This window comes from Ogataea philodendri (genome assembly GCF_020536065.1).
Source record: "Ogataea philodendri strain CBS6075 chromosome Unknown scaffold4, whole genome shotgun sequence".
In the NCBI taxonomy this organism is placed as follows: Eukaryota; Fungi; Ascomycota; class Pichiomycetes; order Pichiales; family Pichiaceae; genus Ogataea; species Ogataea philodendri.
This window is the reverse complement of record NW_025763821.1, coordinates 317,436-340,812: the sequence shown is the minus strand read 5'-3', so window position 1 is coordinate 340,812 and position 23,377 is coordinate 317,436. Positions and strand designations below refer to the sequence as shown.

General features: G+C 53.0%; 23 protein-coding genes across 23 annotated transcripts; 12 read left to right on the top strand and 11 right to left on the bottom strand.

Moving 5' to 3' along the window:
* Positions 1-227: 227 nt before the first annotated feature.
* OGAPHI_001189 (uncharacterized protein) lies at positions 228-1,538 on the top strand (the record flags this gene model as incomplete). The annotated part of the gene is made up of 1 exon (XM_046201924.1): positions 228-1,538. One exon carries the CDS (start codon positions 228-230, stop codon positions 1,536-1,538), a length of 1,311 nt encoding a protein of 436 aa, XP_046064099.1.
* Positions 1,474-2,028, bottom strand: OGAPHI_001188 (uncharacterized protein; the record flags this gene model as incomplete). The annotated part of the gene is made up of 1 exon (XM_046201923.1): positions 1,474-2,028. One exon carries the CDS (start codon positions 2,026-2,028, stop codon positions 1,474-1,476), a length of 555 nt encoding a protein of 184 aa, XP_046064098.1.
* Positions 2,029-2,071: 43 nt separating this feature from the next.
* Positions 2,072-3,466, top strand: OGAPHI_001187 (uncharacterized protein; the record flags this gene model as incomplete). The annotated part of the gene is made up of 1 exon (XM_046201921.1): positions 2,072-3,466. The coding sequence occupies one exon, from the start codon at positions 2,072-2,074 to the stop codon at positions 3,464-3,466; it is 1,395 nt and encodes a 464-aa protein (XP_046064097.1).
* Positions 2,479-3,718, bottom strand: OGAPHI_001186 (uncharacterized protein; the record flags this gene model as incomplete). Its single annotated transcript, XM_046201920.1, has 2 exons — positions 2,479-3,136; positions 3,693-3,718. The coding sequence occupies 2 exons, from the start codon at positions 3,716-3,718 to the stop codon at positions 2,479-2,481; spliced, it is 684 nt and encodes a 227-aa protein (XP_046064096.1).
* On the top strand, positions 3,542-3,994 carry OGAPHI_001185 (uncharacterized protein; the record flags this gene model as incomplete). Its single annotated transcript, XM_046201919.1, has 1 exon — positions 3,542-3,994. The coding sequence occupies one exon, from the start codon at positions 3,542-3,544 to the stop codon at positions 3,992-3,994; it is 453 nt and encodes a 150-aa protein (XP_046064095.1).
* Positions 3,995-4,043: 49 nt separating this feature from the next.
* Positions 4,044-7,045, top strand: OGAPHI_001183 (uncharacterized protein; the record flags this gene model as incomplete). The annotated part of the gene is made up of 3 exons (XM_046201917.1): positions 4,044-4,062; positions 4,132-6,026; positions 6,170-7,045. The coding sequence occupies 3 exons, from the start codon at positions 4,044-4,046 to the stop codon at positions 7,043-7,045; spliced, it is 2,790 nt and encodes a 929-aa protein (XP_046064093.1).
* OGAPHI_001184 (uncharacterized protein) lies at positions 5,111-5,542 on the bottom strand (the record flags this gene model as incomplete). The annotated part of the gene is made up of 1 exon (XM_046201918.1): positions 5,111-5,542. The coding sequence occupies one exon, from the start codon at positions 5,540-5,542 to the stop codon at positions 5,111-5,113; it is 432 nt and encodes a 143-aa protein (XP_046064094.1).
* Positions 7,046-7,066: 21 nt separating the features above from the next.
* OGAPHI_001182 (uncharacterized protein) lies at positions 7,067-9,358 on the bottom strand (the record flags this gene model as incomplete). Its single annotated transcript, XM_046201916.1, has 1 exon — positions 7,067-9,358. The coding sequence occupies one exon, from the start codon at positions 9,356-9,358 to the stop codon at positions 7,067-7,069; it is 2,292 nt and encodes a 763-aa protein (XP_046064092.1).
* Positions 8,990-10,537, top strand: OGAPHI_001181 (uncharacterized protein; the record flags this gene model as incomplete). Its single annotated transcript, XM_046201915.1, has 1 exon — positions 8,990-10,537. One exon carries the CDS (start codon positions 8,990-8,992, stop codon positions 10,535-10,537), a length of 1,548 nt encoding a protein of 515 aa, XP_046064091.1.
* Positions 10,538-10,558: 21 nt separating this feature from the next.
* OGAPHI_001178 (uncharacterized protein) lies at positions 10,559-12,668 on the bottom strand (the record flags this gene model as incomplete). The annotated part of the gene is made up of 3 exons (XM_046201912.1): positions 10,559-10,720; positions 10,933-11,888; positions 11,963-12,668. 3 exons carry the CDS (start codon positions 12,666-12,668, stop codon positions 10,559-10,561), a joined length of 1,824 nt encoding a protein of 607 aa, XP_046064088.1.
* Positions 10,598-11,358, top strand: OGAPHI_001180 (uncharacterized protein; the record flags this gene model as incomplete). The annotated part of the gene is made up of 2 exons (XM_046201914.1): positions 10,598-10,853; positions 10,922-11,358. 2 exons carry the CDS (start codon positions 10,598-10,600, stop codon positions 11,356-11,358), a joined length of 693 nt encoding a protein of 230 aa, XP_046064090.1.
* Positions 12,076-12,573, top strand: OGAPHI_001179 (uncharacterized protein; the record flags this gene model as incomplete). The annotated part of the gene is made up of 2 exons (XM_046201913.1): positions 12,076-12,147; positions 12,310-12,573. The coding sequence occupies 2 exons, from the start codon at positions 12,076-12,078 to the stop codon at positions 12,571-12,573; spliced, it is 336 nt and encodes a 111-aa protein (XP_046064089.1).
* A 79-nt stretch (positions 12,669-12,747) lies between the features above and the next one.
* On the bottom strand, positions 12,748-13,597 carry OGAPHI_001177 (uncharacterized protein; the record flags this gene model as incomplete). Its single annotated transcript, XM_046201910.1, has 2 exons — positions 12,748-13,508; positions 13,588-13,597. 2 exons carry the CDS (start codon positions 13,595-13,597, stop codon positions 12,748-12,750), a joined length of 771 nt encoding a protein of 256 aa, XP_046064087.1.
* Positions 13,598-13,738: 141 nt separating this feature from the next.
* Positions 13,739-14,344, top strand: OGAPHI_001176 (uncharacterized protein; the record flags this gene model as incomplete). Its single annotated transcript, XM_046201909.1, has 1 exon — positions 13,739-14,344. One exon carries the CDS (start codon positions 13,739-13,741, stop codon positions 14,342-14,344), a length of 606 nt encoding a protein of 201 aa, XP_046064086.1.
* Positions 14,345-14,449: 105 nt separating this feature from the next.
* OGAPHI_001174 (uncharacterized protein) lies at positions 14,450-16,194 on the top strand (the record flags this gene model as incomplete). Its single annotated transcript, XM_046201907.1, has 2 exons — positions 14,450-14,461; positions 14,569-16,194. 2 exons carry the CDS (start codon positions 14,450-14,452, stop codon positions 16,192-16,194), a joined length of 1,638 nt encoding a protein of 545 aa, XP_046064084.1.
* On the bottom strand, positions 15,420-15,989 carry OGAPHI_001175 (uncharacterized protein; the record flags this gene model as incomplete). The annotated part of the gene is made up of 1 exon (XM_046201908.1): positions 15,420-15,989. One exon carries the CDS (start codon positions 15,987-15,989, stop codon positions 15,420-15,422), a length of 570 nt encoding a protein of 189 aa, XP_046064085.1.
* A 49-nt stretch (positions 16,195-16,243) lies between the features above and the next one.
* Positions 16,244-16,786, bottom strand: OGAPHI_001173 (uncharacterized protein; the record flags this gene model as incomplete). The annotated part of the gene is made up of 1 exon (XM_046201906.1): positions 16,244-16,786. The coding sequence occupies one exon, from the start codon at positions 16,784-16,786 to the stop codon at positions 16,244-16,246; it is 543 nt and encodes a 180-aa protein (XP_046064083.1).
* Positions 16,787-17,070: 284 nt separating this feature from the next.
* OGAPHI_001172 (uncharacterized protein) lies at positions 17,071-18,789 on the top strand (the record flags this gene model as incomplete). Its single annotated transcript, XM_046201905.1, has 1 exon — positions 17,071-18,789. One exon carries the CDS (start codon positions 17,071-17,073, stop codon positions 18,787-18,789), a length of 1,719 nt encoding a protein of 572 aa, XP_046064082.1.
* On the bottom strand, positions 17,368-19,909 carry OGAPHI_001170 (uncharacterized protein; the record flags this gene model as incomplete). Its single annotated transcript, XM_046201903.1, has 5 exons — positions 17,368-17,638; positions 17,722-17,988; positions 18,239-18,461; positions 18,860-19,820; positions 19,883-19,909. 5 exons carry the CDS (start codon positions 19,907-19,909, stop codon positions 17,368-17,370), a joined length of 1,749 nt encoding a protein of 582 aa, XP_046064080.1.
* On the top strand, positions 18,913-19,856 carry OGAPHI_001171 (uncharacterized protein; the record flags this gene model as incomplete). The annotated part of the gene is made up of 3 exons (XM_046201904.1): positions 18,913-18,983; positions 19,078-19,106; positions 19,276-19,856. 3 exons carry the CDS (start codon positions 18,913-18,915, stop codon positions 19,854-19,856), a joined length of 681 nt encoding a protein of 226 aa, XP_046064081.1.
* Positions 19,910-19,935: 26 nt separating the features above from the next.
* Positions 19,936-20,689, bottom strand: OGAPHI_001169 (uncharacterized protein; the record flags this gene model as incomplete). The annotated part of the gene is made up of 2 exons (XM_046201902.1): positions 19,936-20,541; positions 20,642-20,689. 2 exons carry the CDS (start codon positions 20,687-20,689, stop codon positions 19,936-19,938), a joined length of 654 nt encoding a protein of 217 aa, XP_046064079.1.
* Positions 20,690-20,923: 234 nt separating this feature from the next.
* OGAPHI_001167 (uncharacterized protein) lies at positions 20,924-23,287 on the bottom strand (the record flags this gene model as incomplete). Its single annotated transcript, XM_046201899.1, has 1 exon — positions 20,924-23,287. The coding sequence occupies one exon, from the start codon at positions 23,285-23,287 to the stop codon at positions 20,924-20,926; it is 2,364 nt and encodes a 787-aa protein (XP_046064077.1).
* OGAPHI_001168 (uncharacterized protein) lies at positions 21,960-22,685 on the top strand (the record flags this gene model as incomplete). The annotated part of the gene is made up of 2 exons (XM_046201901.1): positions 21,960-21,997; positions 22,106-22,685. The coding sequence occupies 2 exons, from the start codon at positions 21,960-21,962 to the stop codon at positions 22,683-22,685; spliced, it is 618 nt and encodes a 205-aa protein (XP_046064078.1).
* Positions 23,288-23,377: the final 90 nt, after the last annotated feature.

The following is a 23,377-nucleotide window of genomic DNA, read 5'->3' as shown; positions in this document are numbered from 1 at the left end:
TTGAATATAATCAACTAACATGTGCAGGTCGCGTGAGACACATCAAGTGTTGCGAGTCCAAGCCAGTTTGTACGGCCTGCAATAAGAGTCTTTACAAGTGTGTTTGGGAAGGAAATCGTAAATCGTTCAAGCTGGAAAAGGTGAGCCGGAAAAACTACACGTTCGTCAATGGATTTGTCAAACGTGTTGCAGTCAAGAACCCGGACGCCCCAGATTTTGACAAACAAATGGTGGACGATTTCTATTTCCGACAGTACTTGAAAGAGACCGTTGGTCGAGTCGACACCCGTCTTAACGGGTTTCAGTCCTGGCTCATCGGAATCGATCTATCTGAAGAGGACGCTTTCTATTACCATGTCTGTGTGAAAGGGTTCATGGTTTCTGTCTCGCCATTGCTCACACACAAGAATCTCCAGCCGGGAGTCGTGATGATCCCGCAGGGTGCAAATAACCGATTATTGGTGGATATCTTTTGTGCATGCGGAGTGTCGTTTCTGTGCTGGGAGAACAAAGACCTTCAACTGGTGGCCAAACAGAAGTATGAAACCTGTTTCGCCAAGGTCCAGGAGATTTCTGAGGAGTACGTTCTTGCCGAGAACAACCATTGGTTTCTGATCGCCGTGTTGTGTCTTTGCTTCAACAAACGGTATCAAGAGAGCCGGCACCACTCGCTGTTCTGGTTGCTGCAATTGGCTCTTCGCATCCTCGAAGGTTGGGTCCGGAAACTCAACTACCAACGTGTCGGCTTCGAACTCGACGATATGGTGTGTCCATCCAAACCGTTATTGAACTCGACCGAAAAGATGTTGCTGGAGAGCTTTGTGTACAATTACTCCATTGCTCTGCTCCAGTACAATCCAAGCAACGAGTCAATGACGTCGCCGTTCCAAATCATGGAGGAGTTCCGGCCGTTTTTGAACCAGAAACTGTACGACTGTCCTGCGCCGTGGATGAACAACCCTGTTGTGGGTGCGTCTTTGTCTGTGATTGAGATTGCTGCCAAGTGTAACTGGCTGCGGCTTCAGATGCCGCTGGACGAGTCCAACACACAGCTGGCCATGCGGCTGCTCAACAGTGCCAAGTACTACGTGTCGCCCGTGCTGCCTCCACAGGTCCGGACCACACAGCCCGAGCACGTCCAGAAACGGCTGATGGAGAGCTGTCGAATTGCACGGATGTACGCCAATGCGGCGCAGATCTTCCTGACCAAGTTGTTGGACCCGGAAATGGACGCTGCGGACGAACACATCCAGCAGCTGGTTGGCCGTGTCGTGGACGATCTGCGCGGCCTGAGCATCCATTGCCAGGCATCCTCGATCTGCACGTGGCCGTTGAGTATCGCCTGCACCGCCGTCAGGGACAAAAAGCAGAGAGAGTACATTCTCTGGCGACTCAAGAACTTCAGCAACGTGCTGAAAATGAACACTTTTATCAACGTTTCGCAAATCCTCTCGTTTTCATGGGGAACAGACCTCAATTGTGGACCGGGGTGGGACGTTCTTCTGGATCAGAGATGCTACCAGCTTTTTCCAGTGTGAAGTTTGCGAGTTCTTTTTTGAGCCACTGGGTTTCCTTTTCCATCACTTCCATCGATCGTGGTCTGCGGTCTTCGTCGCGCGCAACCGCCATTTTTTTCACCGCTTGTTGGAAGAACCCGTTCAGGTCGTGTTCGTGGGTCTCCAACAAATCGTAGATCCTGTCTCCATAGCCATCGTTTAAGTATCTAGGAATAATATGACAATGAACGTGCGGAACCGACTGGCCAGCGGCCACTCCGTCCTGCATCGCCAAGTTCAACGAGTCTGCCTTGTAAACTTTCTCAATGAACTGGTGGATCAATTGAACTGTCATCATGTAATCGATGCTTTCCTCAGTAGTTAGGTCTTTCAACCGGGGCACCACCCGTAGTGGCACCACCAGAACATGGCCCGGCACAATCGGTTTCAGATTCACCAGAGCAAACGAGTGTTTTGATTGGTAGAACACTTGCGAAGTAACCGGGAACTTGTAAAAGAGGATCTTGGACATTTGTTTAAACAAACAAGAAATATTAATTTTCCCATGTTATTGTATGAATGTTGATCATTACGAAATTCTGGAGGTGGCCAAAACAGCCTCCGACGCAGAGATCAAGAAGTCGTTTCGGCGGCTGGCGTTGAAGTACCATCCGGACAAGAACAAGGACACCAATGCGGAGGACAAGTTCAAGCAGATAAACGATAGTTATACAGTGTTGATGGACCCCCAAAGAAGGGCCGAGTTCGACCGCACGTACGTGCCACGAACTTCGCACAAGCAGTCGTTCACGCCGAACGCGGCCAAGAAGCCGTCTGCGTACGAAGAATACGAAAGAGCACGTCGTCAGTACGAGGAGTTCAAGAGACGTCAAGAGCAGGAAAAAAAGGCGAGAGAAGAGGCCCGGCAGAAACAGGCCGCCGACTGGGGAGACAAATGGTCCTCGTCCGACAGTTTCTACCATTACAGCAGGTACACGCGAACAAGTCCTGTGTTTGAGCCGGAGTTTGAGCCGAGCTCGCGAACAAAGACTCCGTACTCGTTTGCGTCTGGCGAGAAAACGTACACGGGCCCAACGCCAAACGTGAAGACAGAAAAGCCCCGCAAATGGACGAGCCAGACCCAGGACACCCGCACCAGCGCAGATTTCGCAGAAATGCTCAGAGAGTTTAATATTCCGCAGTTTAATTTCTCTGCTCCCAAACCGTCGCCGTCAGAAACCCGCTTCGCCAGCCACGGCACGCCCGACGACCCGATAATACTCGACACCGGAACCCAGGACGATCCCATTGTAGTGGACGACCAGCCGTCCCGGTCCAAAAGCCCGAAGAAACCCAAACAGCGGTTTTGGAAGCCGGCTCCAGATACCCGGTTCAAAAACCGCACCACCTTGGAAGAGCAGGGCGAGAACCAGCAATCGACAGCCCACAAGGCTAATGTCGAGGACGTGGAGGACAGTTTCCGTATCCACGTGGAAAACGTTCCTCCATTCACCCAAACTACAGGCAATTTCGACATGTCGGAAATGGGCGAGAGTCTTGGCGTGGAAACGGAGATGAACGTGGATCGCGAGGACGAGCACGTTGAGCCGGTCGTGGAGCCGTTGCTTTCGCTCGCCGATCTCCGTTGCAACCAGGACGAACTGGCCCATATTTCGCCGCCTGTTGTGCCCCAATTCCACCTCACAACCCAGGACCATCTCAGAGCCCAGATGGCAGATTACATGGTGCAGGCGTTCAATTACCAGCACCTGGTTGCAAGATACACTCAGACGCGGCAGGAGGCCAATGCGCAGCACATTGGCCAGATTACAGCCAACCCAGCCAACATGAACGTTTATAGACAGAGTCTGGAGTACGACCGACTTTTGAACACTGCCCACACGCAGTTTCTGGAAACGTACCGGTCTGTGCTCGACCAGTACGAGCTCGAACTGTCCAAGTACGTCTGAGCCGGTGTACGGGTGTGTACATAACGGAAAAATAAATTGTGGAAAAAAGAGGTTTTTGGAAATACGTAATTTGCCATGAACGGAACGGGAGCTGGGAACGAGGAGGTTCCTCGGGACGTGCGGCTGTTGCACCTGATATTTGCGACGCAGGGCATCCAGTCGTACCAGGACCATGTTCCCTTGCAATTGATGGATTTCGCGTACCGGTACACCTGCGGAGTGTTACAGGATGCGGTTTTGTACAACGACCATGCGTTTGGCGGTGCTTCTGGAAGCTCGAACAACGCTCTGACGAACGAAGATATTCGGCTGGCGATTGCCGCGCGCACAAATTACCAATTTAAGCCTGTTCCTCCCAAGAAACTACTGTTGAAGCTTGCGGCGGAGCGCAACGAGAAGCCGTTACCGCCGGTGATGCCTGCGTGGGGAGTCCGTTTACCACCAGAGAAGTACTGTTTGACGGCCAAGGACTGGGAACTGGACGAGGAGGTGGACGAGACAGAAACAAAGAGACAAAAGACAGGCTGAAATTTATAGTGAGTAAATATTTTATTTGTATATTACAAGTGTTATTTTTATGACTTTTGTGACACAAGGTTCGATCCCCGAGTAAGTGAGAATTGTTGGAGCGACTAACGCCAGGGTTGTGGAGAAGACGATTGGAGAGAGTCTGGATGAGCGGACGGCCATTCTGGAGAATATCAGCGACCTTGGGCCGCCCGATATGGTGCACCTTAAAAAATACAATGGGTCTTCCAGTACCAAGACTCCTGTTTTAGGCACTTTTTTGTACTACACGGGTCCTGATGTTTCGAATTCAGCCACAATTGCGGCCTTGTTGAATTCGTTGAGCAATATTATTGGCGAGGAGCCCCAGATGTGGTTTGGCAAGGAAAAGCCATGGAAAGTGACCGAGGCAACGTATTGCACGTATAACGTGTTCAGCAAGGTGGATGTTCGTGTGACGTGCAAGTTTCCGGGTCAGGTGGAGTCGTATATCATCGATAATCTGGGAAATAAGGTCATTGAGAGCGATAAGCTGTGGACAGAAACGTTTGTGAGTGCTGTTGTTCGGACGTTGATCAGTGCGGACGTGGACATTGACGATTTCACGTCGGTGGTGGAGATCCGCAAGATCAACCCGTTCTGGAACAAAGAGGTGGCCACGTTGTTTTTGAAAGGGTTCGAGGAGCTGTTTGACGAGGGATCTAAGCTCGGGTGTTCAGAAGACCTCCAGATCCCAACAAAGGTGAACAATTACCTGGTGGATGCGTTTGTCAAGTTTGTACAGATCACAGGATTTTGGGAACCTGCCCTGGAGGTGTTGGAGAGAATCACCCAGGAGGAACACACCGCCAAATACCTGATTGCCAAGCTGTATTTGCTCAACAACCAGGAAACCAAGGCGGTGCGTGTGATGTACGACACCATCAGATTGAACCCGTTGGACGGCGAGATGCTCACGTTGCAGGCCGAGTACTGTCTGAAGAAGAACAAGCTGGACCTGGCATTGCCAATTGCCATCAAGGCCGTCAACAGTCTGCCGTCGTATTTCAAGCCGTGGTCGATTTTGGTGGAGGTTTACATTCTGCAACGCGACTACGAAAAGGCCCTGCTGACGCTCAACTCGTGTCCGATGGTCACTCACAAAGACAAATACATGCTCAGACGCGTGAACCATCCGCGGTCGGAAGAACTGCACCTGCCGTTGCCCGTGGACGTGAGTCTGGGCAGCGTGACGAACCTGAGCTCGCTGGACGTGGCTGCTGAGCACGACAAGGTGGACCAGAGTCTGCTGAACCTCGCGGCCGCCAACCTCAAGTCCACGTTCGCCAAGGCGTACAAGCTGCTCACCGATATCGTCTTGGAAACCGGCTGGGAGCCGCTGCTCAAGTACCGCACCAAGGTGTTTGTGATGGAGGACGAGTTCAAAAAAGAGAACCTCAAGCCGTCGCTGGACGGCCACGCCACCAACGGGTCCACAGAAACCAGCCAATCAAACGGGACTGACGAGACGGCCAGCTCCCAGTTCAAAAAGAAGCGTCTTTGCGAAAGATGGCTCGACAACCTGTTCATGCTGCTCTACGAAGACCTCAGAACCTACACCATGTACCGTGCGCAGGTGATGCACTTCGAGGCCCAACAGATGGATCTGGAGAAGTCGACGCTCGAGTGGGAGCTGCTGGGACTCGTTTCCGAGCGTCTGGGCCACCACCGAGAAGCTGCCCAGTGCTTTGAAAAGGGCCTTTCCCAGAGATTTGCAGTCAGAAGCTCCAAACGACTGCTGGACTACTATCTCGACCAAAAGAAGAAGAACACGAGCTTGGAGTCACACACCAAGCTGAACGACCAGATTCTGGACCTGGTGGTGAAGCTGACGGTGTGGTTCCACAGATGGTACTGCTCGTTTTCACCAAAACTGATCCTGACGTTTGTGGACCTGATCCACGAGGTCGGGCGCACCAAGATAGAGAGCGAGATCAAGGTCAAGTACCAGAACGACACCGGCGTGTACGAGCTGCTGAAGGACACGTTCACGTACCTGGAGGAGTACGGTCTTGTCGAGGAGGACTGAAAATTCCCCACCTCACACCCACCTCACACCCTGCTCCGCACTTTTTGTAACGGAAAACAAATAAATACTCTTGTTGTTATTTAAAGAAAAGAATGGTGAGTACAACAGCGTTGACAGACTAACGGCAGGTGACAATCGGCAACGCACACGACGATCTGATCCACGACGCTGTTCTGGACTACTACGGCAAGCGTCTGGCCACTTGTTCGTCGGACAAGACGATCAAGATCTTCGAGGTCGACGGTGAGACCCACAAGCTGGTGGAGACGCTGAAGGGCCACGACGGGCCGGTTTGGCAGGTTTCGTGGGCCCACCCGAAGTTCGGCGTGATACTGGCGTCTTGTTCGTACGACGGCAAGGTTTTGATCTGGAAGGAGGAGAACGGTGTGTGGTCCAACATTGCTGAGCACGGGGTGCACCAGGCGTCGGTGAACAGCATTTCGTGGGCTCCTAGCGAGTACGGGGCTGTTCTGCTGTGCACGTCGAGCGACGGCAAGGCGTCGGTGGTCGAGTTTCTGGAAGACGGGTCGCAAAAGACGATGGTGTTCCAGGCCCACGCTATTGGAGCCAACGCGGGATCATGGGCTCCTCCACACAAGGACAACGTGAAGGAAAGAAGATTCGTTACGGGAGGATGCGACAACCTTGTGAAAATCTGGAAATTGGATCCACAGGCAAATAATTACATCGAGGAAGCTGTTCTGTCCGGCCACACAGATTGGGTCAGAGACGTGGCGTGGTCCTCTTCCCTGCTCTCCAAATCGTACATAGCCACGGCCTCCCAGGACAGAACGGTGTTCATCTGGACCAACGAATCCATCGGCAACCATTCCGGTTGGAAAAAACAGCTACTGACCGCAGATAAATTCCCCGACGTTTGCTGGAGAGCAAGCTGGTCGCCGAGCGGAAACGTGCTCGCCATCAGCAGCGGCGACAACCGCGTCACTCTGTGGAAGGAGTCGCTCACCGGCAAGTGGGAGTCTGCGGGAGAGGTCGATCAATAATGGTATGTACTATTCAATTTGTTACAGCAGGATTATGCGGAACCGTGCGTTCTGGTCGTCATTACGGTTTTCTCCGGGCCCATCTTCGCCCTGTTGACGCAGCAGTCTCCATCTGTTGACCATCACGAGCGCGAAGATCGTCACAAACACGGCCAGAAACAACATGTCGGAGTTGCTGATGTCGAACGACGCCTCAAATGAGTAGTCTTCTCCTTCGTATTTGCGCGACCAATGGTGGAGCGGCTCCTCAACAGGGTCTGGCGCCCGCTCGTTGCGTAGTCGCTTGTACATCTGGATCCAGTCGTCCCATGTTCGTCCTTTTTCCTCCTCCATATTCTCTTCAGACACTTTTTCACCGTACCACCACGTCTTGATCCACAACCGGATCAGAGCCAGCTGTGCAGGGATCGTGGGCTTCATGTCCGGCCCATACACTCCGTCGTAGTACCGTTTAGCCAGATGGAAGTCCTGAGCCAGCCCGATCCCCATCTCGTACATGTATCCCAAGTTGAACCGGGCCTGGCGAGCACCTTTTTTGGCGGCCGACTCATAGTATGACGCGGCCAGCTCGTAATCCGGCTCCACAACGTACCCGTCACCGTCCTCAGCGTCGCCGACCTGCGACTTTTTGAGTCCGTGGTAGTGAATGTCACCCAAGAAAACCTCAGCGTCCATGTTGAGTTGACGACTGGCTCGACTGTAGTAGTTAAGTGCACTTTGGAATCTGTCGTATGGAACCCGCGGAGGCTCCTCCAGGTATCCAACGGGAGAATACAACAAATACGCAGCTGAGGCCTGCGCATTTTCGAATCCTTGCTCTGCCGCCATTGCGTATCCAATCAATGCCTGCTCCAAGTTCCTGTTCAACAGCTGGTGGAATGCCCAACTAAGGTCACAAACAACAGGCTCCACACTCTCCACAAACCTTTTGTATCCTCGCACCAGATAGTTGTCCGGATACCCTCCTTCTCTATCGTCGTACTGGACCAGCTGGTACATCGCCTCTATGCTTCCACGCTCAGCAGCGCGGAGGATCTGGCTCTTGGCCAGAAGAACGTCCGTCTTTGCGTCAAGCATGGCCTTGTGGTACAATGCCTTTGGAGACACCTGCGCCTCCAACGAATAAAGCTCGTAAGCTTTCTGAGTGTACTCAGGAGTTCCCTGCAACTCGTAAAGAAGACCGAGATCAACACGGTTTTCCGACGATCGACAGAGCTTGTTGCCGCGCTCGAGCCAAACACGAGCTTTATCAAAGTCCTTGGCCGTTCCTTCTCCCCGAAGATACATGTGTCCGAGATTCGCACAGCATTGGCCAACGCTCTGGACCAACGCTGGCGAGTTCGACTTGTAGTAGTGGACATGGCCTTCCAGCACCTCGTTGACGACCTTGAGCTGTATTCCCTGAGATGCGCAGTCGTGAGCGATCTCAAACGCCTTGTCATAGTCGCGCGGTCTCCAGTAGCTGCCCTGGTATGCATTTTTCACCGAGTTGACCTGATCTTTGTAGGAGGCCGATTGGAAGCCTATATCTGCGTACTCCTCAATATCGACGACTTTCTGGAAATCCAACGGCACGCTCGAAGCCACATCGCTGGCCCCGGACCCGTAAAGCCCACCGTGGAGATCGTACACTCGGAAATTGTACTTGTCAATGTTGGGGCCTCCGATCGGACTTTCCTTTAGGTAGTTGAAACACTCGTTGGCCACAAAGTTGTAATAGTACAGAGCCAGTTTCGTGTTTATGGCCACAGAAAGTCCCGTGGAGTACCTGTATGCTAGAGCCAATGCGGCCTTGACGTTTCCTTGATCTGCTGCCAACTGATAGTACAACAACGCTTTTCCTTGGTCCATTTCCACTTTGCCAAACAGACCGGTGGCATAAATGAAGCCCAGCATGTACTTTGCGGTGGAATTGTCGGATAATTGGGTCATTTTCTCGTAATAATGCAGAGCATTGGTTGCGTTTGTGGGGAGCGAGAAGTTGCCAAACAAGTTGATCTGGGCCAACGTGTAAACGGCGTCGACATCGTCGTGGTCAGCAAGATACTGCAAATCCGACAACGCCTGGGTCTGGTTATCGGACATCTTAGACGCCAGATACCGTTTTTTCAAAGTATCGTACTGTTCGTAGTAATCCACGTCCAAAGTCAATTGGACTTGTTCCGTGGGAGGCGGGTGGAATTCCTGGAGGAACTTGACGCGGCTCCTAAGCGCCGGTTCTTCGTTTCGCAGAACACTCACGCTTTCCTCGACGGAAATAGCCGCCGAACTGGCCACAAGCCAGCTGAGGGCAACGATCCGAAGCCACTTCATCTAAAGAAAAAAAAAGACAAGGAAATATTTAGATTATTTGGTGTTGGGGGTATTTCCATGGCCCTTTTATTTTGTCCGTGTTTGGAGCCTGTTGGGGCAGAAGCAGGGGTACCTTCTACGTTGAACGATAGAAGAACCCACCACAAGCGAGAAGACATGTTTTTCTGCGGCCAATGTGCCAGTGTCAAGTGCTACCGATGTGTTGATCTCCACCATGGATCTCGCTACTGTCCGGGCTGTATGCGCCAGTTCGAGTCCACGGCCCGCCATTGTCAGCGTTCGTGTTTCAAATGTCCGCGGTGTTTGTCGAAACTGGCCGTTAAGTCGCAAAACCACTACAAAGACGACGATCCGTCTAAGATCGACTACAAACAGTTTCTGTTCAATTGTCCCAACTGCCGGTGGTCGTTTAGCTCCGGAGCAATCACCAAGCCGCAGCCCGTGCACGACGTGGTGCTGGCGCAGCAGAAGTCCGCGCGCGATTTGCGGTTCGACGACCTGCGAACGTTCTACGAGAAACAGTACGAGAGCTCCAATGCCACGGAAGCACGACATCGCAAGCGGCTGATCGCCAAGTACTCGTCGCTGGAGCTTGCGCAAATGCTGGAGAACCGCGGAGTCGCGCAGGTGGACGTTGCGAGGACGGCGTTTGCAGAAACGTCGCCTGCTCCGCTGTTCCAGGAGCTGTGTGCCAAGACCACTGTCCGGTGCAAGAGCTGTCGGTCTGTTCTTGTGGAACCCGACCCGGAGCCTGCGTCGTGCGAGTTTGCAACGCTGTCTGTGGCAATTGACCACGTTCCGGAGCTGCGGTACGGCGACTCGCAGCTGACGGCGATCAACCCGGCTAAACACCCCTCGGAGATCACCCTTGCTGTGCTGGAGCCGGAGAAAGTGCATCTGGACCAAACACGCGTGTCTCTGGGCGGGTGTCCCGAGTACACGAGTCCCGAGAAGTACGCACGACTGGTCCCGACGGGGGAATTGGGCGGCCGCACGAAATACTCCCGTGCAGAGTCCATCACACGCAAACACCGCAGCCGGGGCCCCAACTGGGCCACGCTACAGATGGAGATCGCCGACCCGCACGTCACGACGGTGTCTGTTTACGTGACGGTGCGAAGTCCCGCTGGCGAGTTCTCGACGTGGCAGACGGTCGAGATCGGAAAAGTTTCCGGCTAGCTACAAACGGATAGAAACAGATCAGGCTGTGTTTTTATTCATAACCCAAAATATTTTGGCATGGATAACCACGAAAACATCAGCGTCGAAACCATTGCGCGTCTGTTCAACACGGTCGCGTTCGAAGACAGAAAGGTCAAGATCTCCCAGAAGACACTGGAACTGGTGGCCGAGTACATCCGGCTGTTCACGAGCGAGGCGATTGTGCGGTCGAACGAGGAACGCCTCGAAGAAAGACGACGCGATAACGGTCGGTACCAGGTGGATCTGGACGAACAGGTGGACACACGACAACAGGACGCGGTGCTGGACACGCGTCATCTCGAAGCCATTGCGGGTCTGTTGACCTTGGATTTCTAATCTAGTATTTACTGTTCTACTCAGTGTCCGCCTACATCCTGGGGATCGATCTTGAACACCTTATCAGGGTTCAGGATCCGGTTAGGGTCCAGAGCGAGCTTGATCTTGCGCATAAGGTCGATGGCGTCCTCGCCAAGCTCCTCAACAAGATAGTCTCTCTTTCCATACCCGACACCGTGCTCTCCAGTGACGGTACCTTCTGCTTCCAAAGCACGGTCCACCATGCGTTGCACCACTTTTTTGCACAGGTCGTACTGGTCCTTTTTGAACAGGATCACGGCGTGGTAATTGCCGTCTCCAACGTGACCCAAAATGGCCGTGGTCAGGCCGGCCTTGTCAATGTCGTCCTTGGTGTCCTGCAACGACTTGCACAGTCTCGAGATCGGAACAGCAACATCGGTGGTCCAGACCTGGATGTTGTCGTCGATCGTCTTTTTACCATAATTAATGCACGACCATAGAGCCACTTTTCTAGCGTTCCAAAGCTCGAACTTTTCCTCCTCGGACTCGGCCACTCTGAGCGACTTGTAGTTGTGCGCCTTGGCGATCTCCTTGATGGTCTTGCTGACGGTTTGCGCAGAGTCCTTGGAGTCTCCGCCCACCTTGAGCATGAGCGTTGGTAGCTCGTCGTACTTGAGCGAGGTTTCACCCGAGAAATTGACAAACTGCATCATGCGGTCGTCCAGCAGCTCGATAGCGTTGGCGGGAATCGCACGCTGAACAAGCTGCGCCACAGTGTTGGCCGCGTCGGTCAAAGTTGGGAACGAAACAACAAGCACATTTTCAAAGCGTGGTTTCACGTGCAATTTTAGTGTGGCTTCTGTAACAATGCCCAAAGTTCCCTCGCTGCCGATAAACAGTCCGGTCAGATTGTAGCCGGCAGCAGACTTTCTAGGCCGTTTCTTGGTCTTGACGATGGTTCCGTCGGCCAAGACGACCGTCAATCCAGCAACGTTCTCCTTCATAGTTCCGTATCTAGCAGCATTGGTACCTGAGCACGAAGTGCCCACCATTCCTCCAATACACGCACCTGGCTGTGTTTGTTAGTAACGCAGTTTTCCATACTTACACCTGGATCAGGTCCAAACATCAAATTGTAGTCGGCTAAGTGGTCTCTAAGATCTTCCCAGCCAACGGCCGCTTGGACCACCACGTCCAGATCCTCCTTGTGGAGCTCGATGATCTTGTTCATCTTGCTGAGATCCAAACAGATTCCTCTTCTGGTTGGAATAAATTGTCCCTCCAACGAGGTTCCTCCACTAAATGGAACAACCGGCACCTTGTTCTTGTGACAAATCTTCATGATCTCAGAGACCTCCTCGGTGCTCTCGGGATAAACAACAGCCACAGGTCTCTGGTCTGGCTCAGCATGGTGAGTCGACCAAAACGTGTCACTATGGTCGTCAAGAGAGATCTTTGTGTTGGTGATCTTGGAAGGACCCAACAAGACAGTCAGCTCGTCGATCGCCTTGTCTGCATCGCCATACTCTGGCGACAACAAGTCGTTCAGCTTGGACGTGGACGATTGCGGGAACAAGAATTCCGGGACGTTCGACCCAACTTTCACAGAAACGTACCCAGCACCCAAAATCGAGCCCAACACAAAGATCCCCCCAGTCTTGAGGAACCCTGACCCCGCACCGGATCGGGACCCTGTGGCCTTGGGAGACTCCTGAGGACCGTTCTGGGTCGAATTGAACCGTCTGAACCGACCAGCCCGTCTGGAAACAACCCTCAGACCTTTATAGCTCTGTTGTCTGAATAAATTCATCGCTATCTTTTTTCTGGGGATCCAGGCTATATTAGTAATTTTTCACACATACGCAGTGCATTGTATTATTTGCTTGGAGTTACATAAAATCGTCGTCTCCAAAGTCGTCGTCGCCTGGTAAAAGATCGTCGTAATTATCTTTCTTAAAAGACGATCCAATGTTGACTTGACCTTTAACCTTCTTCTTTCCAGCTCCTCCAGTAGAAGTTCCGCCTGTCTTGGCCAATCTTGCCTGTCTTTCCTCCTTCACCTTCTGTGTAATCATGGCGTTCAAAGTGCTAACCACCTTTCTTGTGTTTTCCACACTCATTGGACCACACAGATCTCTAATCAGATCGACCGCCAGCGAGGTGGAATAATGCAGCTGCGACTTCTTGGCAAGGTTCGTCAGCGCAGGCGAAACGGCCTTTCTCAACTTCTCGTAGTCTTGCTTGGTCTCCACGTCGAATATCGGCAGCGCAGTTAGCGGAGTGTCCTTGTCGAGTTTCGGAGCAGCAGCCTTTGCGGCCTGTTCCGCAGCAAGAGCCTTGGCACGCGGGTGCTCATTAGCAACACCCAGACCGCCAAACAGGTCTGCGGCGTTGTTCAGATCCGAGTTTAGCTCTGCTTCCTTCAACATCTCCCTTCTTGTCTTCTCGTCCACAAGGTCAATTTCCAAAGCAGACTTCTCGGCGGTCTTCTTCTTGCCGCCCTTCACGGCCTTTGGAGCCTTGGTCACTGTCTTCTTGGCCGCAGCGGCCTTCTTCTCGGCCTCCTTTGCGCGTTCCTCCTCGGAGTCAACGTCCCACGAATCGAGAACAGGCTCGTCGTCCTCTAGCTGGTCTTCCCAAGACTCCGTCACTTGAGCCTCCGAAGTGGTCGGAACTTCAAACTCTTCGTCGTCTACCGGTTAGTCGTTCCGTCGCGTCTAGTCACTTACCCCAAGACATGTCTTTGTTAATTAATACGGAAAAATCTTTTTTCCCAGGAGAACAAAAGTGTTTGTCTTTGCGTCGGTCGTCCCTGGAAATTCTCAAGTGGCAAAAAAGAATTAAATATCACTACAACAAAACACATTGACTATTTCTTAAATGGTGAGTATTACAACGGGAAACGCGCCAAAACTAACCGCCCAGTCATCGCAACTTAAACTCATACCCGACGATTCGTACAAAGCCGCCGTCAATGTGACCGCGTACGGCGATTCCGCGCCCTCTGCCCCTGGCCTCCACGACACTCTAAGATCCGGCGAAGGTCCACTTTCGGTGTCGTCGAAAATCAACAATAGACATCCTCTGGAAGGCAGAATCAGCAATTGGGAAGCCACACAGAGACACCACCAATTGGAAACTTATAGACGTATATTTGGAGCTGCTGACCCAATCAAAAGGGAAATGGAGCTAAAATTGGTGCAAGACTCTCAATTCAAGCCGGCTGTTTTGGGAGGCCCTTCGGATTTGCACACAGATATTCTTCTCAACAGAGAAACAACCATCGACTGGGAAGATATCTACACAGGTAAGTTTACAAAACCTTCATGTTTTACTAACAGAATCAGATTCAGGAAAACAGCCAATGGACTTCCATTCGGAGATGGAGAAGAAGTTTGGCATTTGAGTAGATTGAACACGGCTGCTGCTGAAGACAGACCCTGCCACCAAGTCGAATTCTTGGGGGTCCTGTCGTGTGCTTGCTAGTGCATCCAGAAAAAAATCCAGACGGAAAAATTTTTCGATTATTTATGGAGACGGTACGTTATATTCACGTCAAAAGCATCCATAACCAATAACTTAACAGTCGAAATGTCGCATTCGGTATACGGAAATTGGTAAGTGTTTACCCTCTTTAGTAGTGATGAACCAATGTCTAACATGTTTGTAGGAACAACCCGAATTCGGGCGATCCACAAGAAAAACCAGAGCACACCTATAATATCAATGGCATATTGAATCCGGGTGTGTTGGCGTCTGCTGCGTCCACCCCTGGCCAGGAGCCGTTCTCCTTGTTGAGCTACGGCCTATTGGATGGCCAAAGACCCCAAACTACGCCGGCTGCTCCTCTAGAGGCTCAGATGGCCAATTTGAGGGTCGACGATAACCAATGGAACACACAGAGTTTTCTGCACCAACTGTTGATCCAGAAACAAGCCCAACAGCTCCCGTCCGCGCCCGTCAAGGTCGATCCGTCGCAGATCAGATGGTATTATTTGGACGCTTCCAACAACGAGCAAGGTCCTTTTGATTCGTCCCTGATGCAGCAATGGTACTCTCTCAGATACTTTGATTACAGTCTACGTATCCGTCGTCATGACCAGGCCTCGTTTGTGACGCTGGCGGAGTTCATCCAGTCGATCGGCGAGTATGTGATGCCGTTTGGTGTTCCTCTTGCTCCTGTTGCTGTTCAGCCAGCGGCCCCTGTTGTGCCAACGTATCCGATGTACCAGCAGTCACAGCAGCCGGAGCCGGTTGAAAAGCCAGTTGAAGAGCCGGTGCCAGCAGCTGAGGCCGTTCCGGTAAGCACAGAGCTGGAGGAGCCGGCCGTTGCTTCCACGTCGACCGTCGTGTCTCCAGAGCCGGTTGCTGCTGTGGAGCCCTTGCAGACGGTCAAGTCGGAGGGATTGCCGCCTCCAGAGACCGCTCCCGAGCCAGAGAAGACCAAGCCGCAGTCGCCGACCGTGTGGGCCCCATGGGCCGCTGCCACGCCTGCCAAGCCTTCCAAGACTTTGGAGGAGATCCAGGCCGAGGAGATCGAGCTGCAGCGGGAGCAGGAGCGTCAGGCTGCTGCCGAGAAAGCTGCGGCCGCTGCGAAACAGCCTGCGGCGAAACAAGAATCCAAGGCCGCCGCCGGACTGCCGTCCACGGTCGTCTGGGGCACCGGAGCCGTGCAACCAAACGCCCCGGTGAAGTCATTTGAGGAGATCCGCAACGAGGAGGCCGCCAAGATGAAGGCTGCTGCGGCCGCGTCGAAGGCCAAGCCTGCTGCCGTTTCGTTTGCACAGGCCACTGCGGGCAACGGATGGACCACTGTGAGTGCGAAGAAGCCAGTCAAGACAAGCGTTCCTGTGGCGGGGGCGAAGGTTGCGAGACCAGCGGCGATCACGCCGACTGTGTTGCGGTCTGTTTCTGCTCCAGTGGCGGCGAAAAAAGCCGTGGTGGGTAGCACGGTGGCCTCACCAAAGCCCCAACCAGCACCTTCCAATAACTCGCCGTCCAGAGAGTTCCTGGTGTGGTGCCGCACACAGCTCAACAACTTGCACAAGGGCATCAACAAGGAGGACATCCTGTCTATAATCATCCAGTTCCCCACTGGAAGCGAATCACAAGAAATCATTGCCGATACCATCTACTCCAACTCTGCCACCATGGACGGCAGACGGTTTGCAAGCGAGTTTCTCAAGCGCAAGGCGGAAGTGGAGCGTCTGGCAAAGACCCAGGGCCTGCACTTCAGCTGGGCGGAGGCGCTTGCCGCCAGTATCCGCGGCCAGGAGGACGATTTCGACATGGCTTTCACCAAAGTGGTGAGCAAGAAAAACAGAAGAAAAAACTAGGCAGAAATTAATAGCATGTCACTAGCATAGAATTGGCGTTGTAGAGTACTTATGTTTGCACCAATTGGTGTTTGAGGGTTTCTTTGATCGGGTCCAGCGAGTTGAGCCGTCTTCTGAGGGCCTCGTTGATGGTGACTTCTTGACAAACAGGGAAGAACGTTTGGGCCCAGCCTTTTTTGTACGATTCTGCTTCGGCGGCCAACTCATTGAGCTCCAGCTCTTGCAATTTGCTTTGCAAGTTGAAGCTCTCGTACACGTCGTCTCCGATCGAGCCCTTTTGGTACAACACCTTGACGTACTGCTGGATCTCCTTGAGTTTGATCATGCGACGGATGGCCTCCGCGCCCCGGCGAATCAGCGCCGCCTTGAGCACCTTGTCGTTGACTTTCGGCTCGGTCGCGTTTTTCAGCTGTAAATACATCTCTTTTTGGTAGTTTTCGGCGAAGATGGGTCTCATGGACACGAGCTTGTCGAGTTTTTTGCGGCGATGGGCGATCGAAAACAGCACCAGTGTGGTGAGCAGCACCGCCACGTACAGGATCGGGATGTAAACCGACACGGACGAGGTTACGGATTCTGATTCTTGGCTCATTCAGGGGTTCGACAGTTGGAGGCGAGCTGGTTGATTTTTTCTTTGTGGTGGACAGAAACACCCGTGCACTCGCTGATGCCAGGAATTTTAGCTCGCAGAGCCGGCGGCAAATTCCGTACATGCGGCATTACTGCAGATTGCTGCTTATCTGTGCAGAGTTTTCCTGCCAACTTTGGTAGCAGCGATAGCGAGTCGAGCAATATGTGTAGAGATTGCTGATAAAAGAAAAAACATGCAGCCAATATAAGACGGCTCGGTTGCCCTGAAGATCTTTGCAAACCACAATGTCCAAGAAAGAGGAAGAACTCAAGCAGATTTCGTTGGACAACGAGTCCCAGAGCGCAGGCTCGGTCGAGGACCAGACCGGCGCCGTGGGCAAGCTGAAAAAATTCTTCAAATGGCTCGAGCTGGACGGAACTCAGAACTTTACGCTTTCCCAGCTGTTCTTGTACAACTACGACCTCAAACCAATCGAGGAAAAGAGACGCACCTGGAAGTGGTGGAACTTTGTCACGTTCTGGATCGCCGACTCGTTCAACATCAACACTTGGCAAATAGCCGCTACCGGAGTGCAGGCCGGTCTAAGTTGGTGGGCCACCTGGATCACCGTCTGGCTCGGCTACTCTTTCTGCGGCTGTTTCGTCACTCTTGCTGCCCGGTACGGTGCATACAACCATGTTTCGTTCCCCGTTGCTACCAGGTCGTCCTGGGGAATCTGGGGCTCGTTGTGGCCTGTTATTAACAGAGTCGTCATGGCCTGTATTTGGTTCGGCGTGCAGTCCGTGCTGGGAGGCCAGTGTGTGGCTCTGATGCTTCGGTCCATCTTTGGCAACGACCTCGAAACAAGAATCCCTAACCATCTGTCGGGAAACACCAGCTCGTTCCAAATGCTCTCGTTTTTCCTGTTCTGGCTCTTCCAGCTACCGGCCATCTACATGAGACCACATACCGTGCGCCATTTGTTCACCATCAAGGCCATTGCGTGTCCGATCGCGGGCATTGCGTTCCTGATCTGGACGCTGGTCAAGGCAGACGGCGGCGGACCCGTCATCCACCAGGGCAGCTCGTTGTCCGGCTCTGCTTTTGGCTGGGCCTTTGTCAACAGTATGATGAACTCGCTCGCCAACTTTGCTACGCTCATTGTCAACGCCCCAGACTTCTCCAGAATGTCGCACAAACCAAACTCGGCCATATGGTCGCAGCTCCTCACCATCCCGCTCGGATTCTCCATCACCTCGCTGATTGGTATTCTCGTCTCCTCAGCAAGTACCATTTTGTACGGCGAAACTTACTGGGACCCATTGGAGGTGCTTGGCCGGTTCCTGGACAACTACAGCCGTGGAGCCAGAGGAGGAGTGTTCTTGATATCGTTCGGATTCGCCATTGCTCAATTGGGTACAAACATCTCTGCAAACTCATTGTCGGCCGGTACTGACATGACTGCCTTGCTACCAAAATACATCAACATCAGACGCGGAGGATTCATCTGTGCCATTATTGGCTACGCCATCTGTCCATGGAACCTGCTGTCCTCGAGCAACATGTTCACCACGTATTTGAGTGCGTACGCCGTGTTCCTGTCCTCCATTGCCGGAGTGTACTTTTGTGACTATTACATCATCAGAAAAGGATTTATTATATTGGAAGACCTCTACACCGCAAACAGCTCGAGCGTCTACTATTACACCGCCGGATTCAACTGGAGAGCACTCGTGGCATACATTTGCGGTATTGCTCCCAACATTGTGGGATTTGTGGGTGCCACAGAAACTCATAAGGTGCCGGACGGAGCCACCAAAGTGTATTACCTCAGTTTCTTCACCGGCTACGCCGCCTCGTCGTCCGTGCTGTTCCTGCTCACCGCCCTGTTCCCTGTCAAGGGAATGCCTACAGAAAAGCTCGTCGACAAGGTTTGGTTCGAGGAGTGGAAAGACGTGGAGTCATTTGACGACTTTTTCCATTCCCGGCTCCATACAGCCAACGTGGTCGAGGAAGAGGCCTAGATTGTATCTAGTTACAACACGTTCGCTTTGTGCTTTGTAAAAAGAATCAATTTCTACTAGTTAACTATACCTTCACTGATGGTGAGTCTGTCTGCAGACAGGACACTCGATTGTCTGGAACCCATGTTGTTTCTGAGCCGGTCGAGCAACGAGCCAGAACTAGTAGGCTTGGAGGCTCTGGAGCTCGGCTTGAGGTAGCCCGTGGCTGGCGGATTCTTGGACAGCTTCTCGGTACGGTACTTTTCGTAAAACATGCCGTGTGTGGTGTCTTTCAGGTCCTGCAAACAGGCTCCCAAAAGACACGTTCTCAGCACAATGTAGTCGCTGTGCAGCGGGTCGTCCACTCTAACCACGCCGTGCGGCAGTTTCCGGACCTTGTACTCGACCTGGTCAATAATGGCTCTGTCTGTTCCGGACACAATAGCGAACGGGATCAGGTCCTGCACGCTTGTCGACTCCTCGTCGTCGTCAATGTCGGAGAAACAGTTGCTGAAATCATAAGTGTTGATCTTGTTTCTGGCCAGATCTCTCAAGATCAGACCTCTGTTCAAAGCCAGCTCCTCGTCGGTGAGCAAATCGGCTTTGGAAATCACAGGAATCACATTGCACCGTTTTCCAAGCTCTCTCATACAGTAAACGTCCAACTCACGCAATCCCTTGCCTGTTGGTCTGATGAAGTAGATGGCCGCGTGGATTCTCGTGTCGGTGGCCTTTGGCGTTCTCTGGATCTTGCACTCGTCGTTGAGCACCTTCTCAAACTGCGATTCAATATAATCGGTCAAACACCGGGTGGAGTCTCTGTTGTCGATAAAGTCGCCAAACCCAGGCGCCATGATCACGTCCAGGTCGATTCTGGTACCCCCCTCGTAGATCTTGGCCGAATGGCTCTCGATGGACATGTCGGCGGGGGCAGGCCGGTTCGTGGTGATGATATCTTCGTTGCACAGCGTGTTGACAAACGTGCTCTTGCCGGTACCTGTCTGGCCCACAACAAGGATACTGAGCTGGAGTCCTCTTTTGAGGAACTTTTTCTGGCGGATCTCCTCCGCGGTAAGCTGGACGGTTAGAATGTGGACAACTGGGGGCCACTTACGATGTTCAATCTGGCACTGGCGCTCATTTGCAAAAGGAAGCGTTATAAGGGAGTTATCCTTTTTTTTCTGGAGCTGGGTTTTTTTCTAGCGCCTGGTCGGTGGGGGGTGCCGCATCGCCCACCAGCCGCACAAACTGCTCGTGTGTGAGTTTGGGCAGGTGCGGCAGCACCTGGAACGGCGTGTCCAGCGTGGCAAGCGGCCTGCTCAGCGCAACAAGGTCCTCGTAGCACGCCCACACCTGGTCCTTGTCGGTGTCCAGCTCCGCGAAAAACTCGCCCGGCACCCGTGTGCCGTCGCGCGCGCAGCTCAAAACCACCCCCAGCACAGAAATCACGTTCGTCTCGTGCAGCAGCATCAACGGCACCCGCGACGTGAGTTCGAACGTGTTTGTGCAATGGATGAACAGGTCTTTGGACTTTCGCAGCCACTCAGACTCGCGCGGGATGTCCTCCTCAAGCCGCAGTGCTTTCAGCGTCACCCGGTACGGGTTGGCAGGCGTCACCTCGAAACACAGAGTCTCCAGCAACATCTCCTCCAGTTTGATCATGAGGTCTTTCCAGCGCCAAAAAATCTTGGAGTTCTCGTCGATGGGGTCCTGGCTGTTGGGCATTGCGGCCTTGGCGCATACCTTGACCACCTCGGCCAATCTGCGCCGACACTCGTCAGCTTTGCACGCAATAAACAGACTTGTTGCGGCCACCTCGAAATAATGGTGGCTCAGCATGTCACGCCGCATGTAGAACCGGTGGAAGTAATACGACGCCGTGATGGCCACCGACCGCGACAGTCGCAGCTGTCGACAGCATTTAAACAGATAGATGATGCCTTTTGCTCGTTTCTGGCACTCGTCGTCGAAACTGACCCGTTTGAGCTCCGAACCACTGCGCCGCGTGGGCGTGCGGTCCCGCACGTCCGCCAGACTGTACCGCCAGTTGCAGTGCTTGACGTTGATGGTGCCGTCCCAAAACTCGCGCTGCGGCGACGTCGTCACGGTTGACATTTTCTGGTGAAATATTTTTATATTTTTTTCAACTATCTATTTACACCACCTCGTCCATCTTCTGCACCACGTAGTCCAGAATGAAGCTCTGTTCAACCAGGTCGTCCACACGCGTGTAGTTGCGCTCGCTGTAGGGCAAGATGCCGTCCACAAGCCCCATCAGACCGGGGATCTCGTACAGTTTGTCCACCGGGTAGTTTTGCAGAATGGCCTTGATCAGTTTCTGGGCCACCTCGAAATGGCGTGCGTTGGTGTTCCAGTCGCGCACGCGCTTGAACAGCAAAACCACCTCGTCGTCCGCCAGCTCTGGGATCGTCGCCTCGATCGCACGCGACCCAATGCACGAGCCCTCGTCGCCCTGCGCAATACTCGCTTGCAACACCTTGTACAGCCGCATTGGGTGGTTGAGCTTCAGAGCAAGCTTGAATGCATTCACCCAGTCCTTGTCGCTGATATAGTTCTCCAGCGACTGCTCCTGCTCCACTCTAAGCTTGCGGTTCTCGGCCTCCAGCTCCTGCACCTCCTCGGTGTTGTCCTGCCACACGGTGATCGCCCCGTCCGCGTCCGCAGACACAAACTCGTTTCCGTCGTTCTTCAAGCACAGCGCCCAGATCCGGTTGTCGTGGTTGTCCAGCGTCTGCACACACGTGCCGCTCGACACCTCCCACACCTTGATCAGCCCGTCCGCACCGGCCCCAACCACAAACTGGTTCTTGGCCAGAAACGAGACTCTTTGGATCGCGTTCGCCTGGCCCTGGAACGTCTTGACACACGTCAGGTCGTCCAACGACCACACCTTGGCCATCTGGTCGCCAGACCCGGTCACCACAAGCCGGTCGTACGCGCAGAACGTGATGTCGTACACGGGTCTTTTGTGGCCCTTCAACACACCAACCGTCTCGCCCGCCTGGAGGTCCCAGATCTTGGCGTTCTTGTCGTGGCTCGCGGTCGCCAGCAGGTCGTTGTTTGGACTGATATCGATCGAGTGGATCATCTTGTCGTGCGCTTTTCTGGTGTAGTCCGAATTTTTCACGTGCACAACCTCGTCAGCTGGTTTTGGAACCGTCCACTTCTTGATGGTGAGGTCCTCCGAAGCGGTGATCAAAAACCGTGGGTACTCGTTAACAGGCGTTCTAGGTAGCCCCACAGCGGTGACCGACGAGATGTGGCCTTCGAAAACAGCCTGACAAACGAACCCTGCAACATCGTCATACCGCCAAAGTCTCGCGGTGTTGTCCTTGGCTCCGGTGGCCACCCAAAGACCGTCGGTGGTGCAATCCAGAGCGTTCAGCAAGTCAGTGTGGCCCTCGCACAGCACCACGTCCAGCGGTTTCTGGGAAAGATCGACAATTCTCAGCGCTGGAGAGTTGGTAGCCAATGCCAGCTTGTCGAAATTCGGTCCAACATATCTCATGTCGGCAATTGTTCCGTGGTTACCTGCCATGACACGCACCGAAGGGAAGACACCGTTCTGGAGCTCGAGGTCCACTTCGACGATCGTCTGGTCGGAGAAAACCAGCAGCACCGAGTCCAGGCCTTGGTCTAGCAGCAAGACATCCATCACATTGAGTTCCTCAGTGGTTTCCAACGGGACCTTTGTGGTTGCAACCAATTTCTCCAGGTCCATGTCCCAGACCTTCATGATCCCATACTGGCCCGCAGTGTACACCAATTCCTTGCCGTCAACCTCGAAAAACCCACAAGCCTCCACAGACTGCGAAACGGGCACCGTCTTCACCTCTTTCCACGACTTTGTACTATACATTATCACGACGTTATCTCTTCCACTGGTGATGAAATAGTCGCCTGTCTCGTTGAATGCGACACCTCGCACCGTCGCCGAGTGTTCTTTCATTGTGTGCAAACATTTGCGTTTCACCAGGTCCCAAACCTTGACCGTTCCCATGATGTCTCCACTGGCCAGCTTCCAGTCCTTGGAGTCGAGTCTACCGAAGAACCGCAACGCCGAAACCGTCGACGGATGGCCTTTAAAGTTGTGTGTGATGAACGAACCCTCAATATCCCAAACAATAACACTACCGTCCGTGAGACCAAATGCAAACAGCGAAGAAGTGGGATCAACGCTGGAAATGTACGAAGCAGCGGGCAGTTTGAACGTTTTCACAAACTTGCTCTGCTGCAGATCAAAGATCCGCAACTGCTGCGATTGGGATACTATCGCCAGCTCGTTTCCGTCCGGAGTCAGCTGCAAAGCGGTCACAACGTCTCCGTCTCCTTGTATCTGATGAACAACCTCGTCTGTTTCTCTATTCACCACGACGACATCTTCGAGCACCGCGGTCGCCAGCACGAGTCCGTCCCCGGAAACCGTTGCGTTGGCCGATCCAATGTAGTACGGCTCGATGTCGATCTTCTTGTAGCTCCTCTTTGTGGTATAATCCATACTAAAAAAATATTTCAAAAATATTTTCTCCTTATTATGCAGAAAACTACCCTACCTTTAAATTTTGTACAAATTTTTCCACAAAAGTCA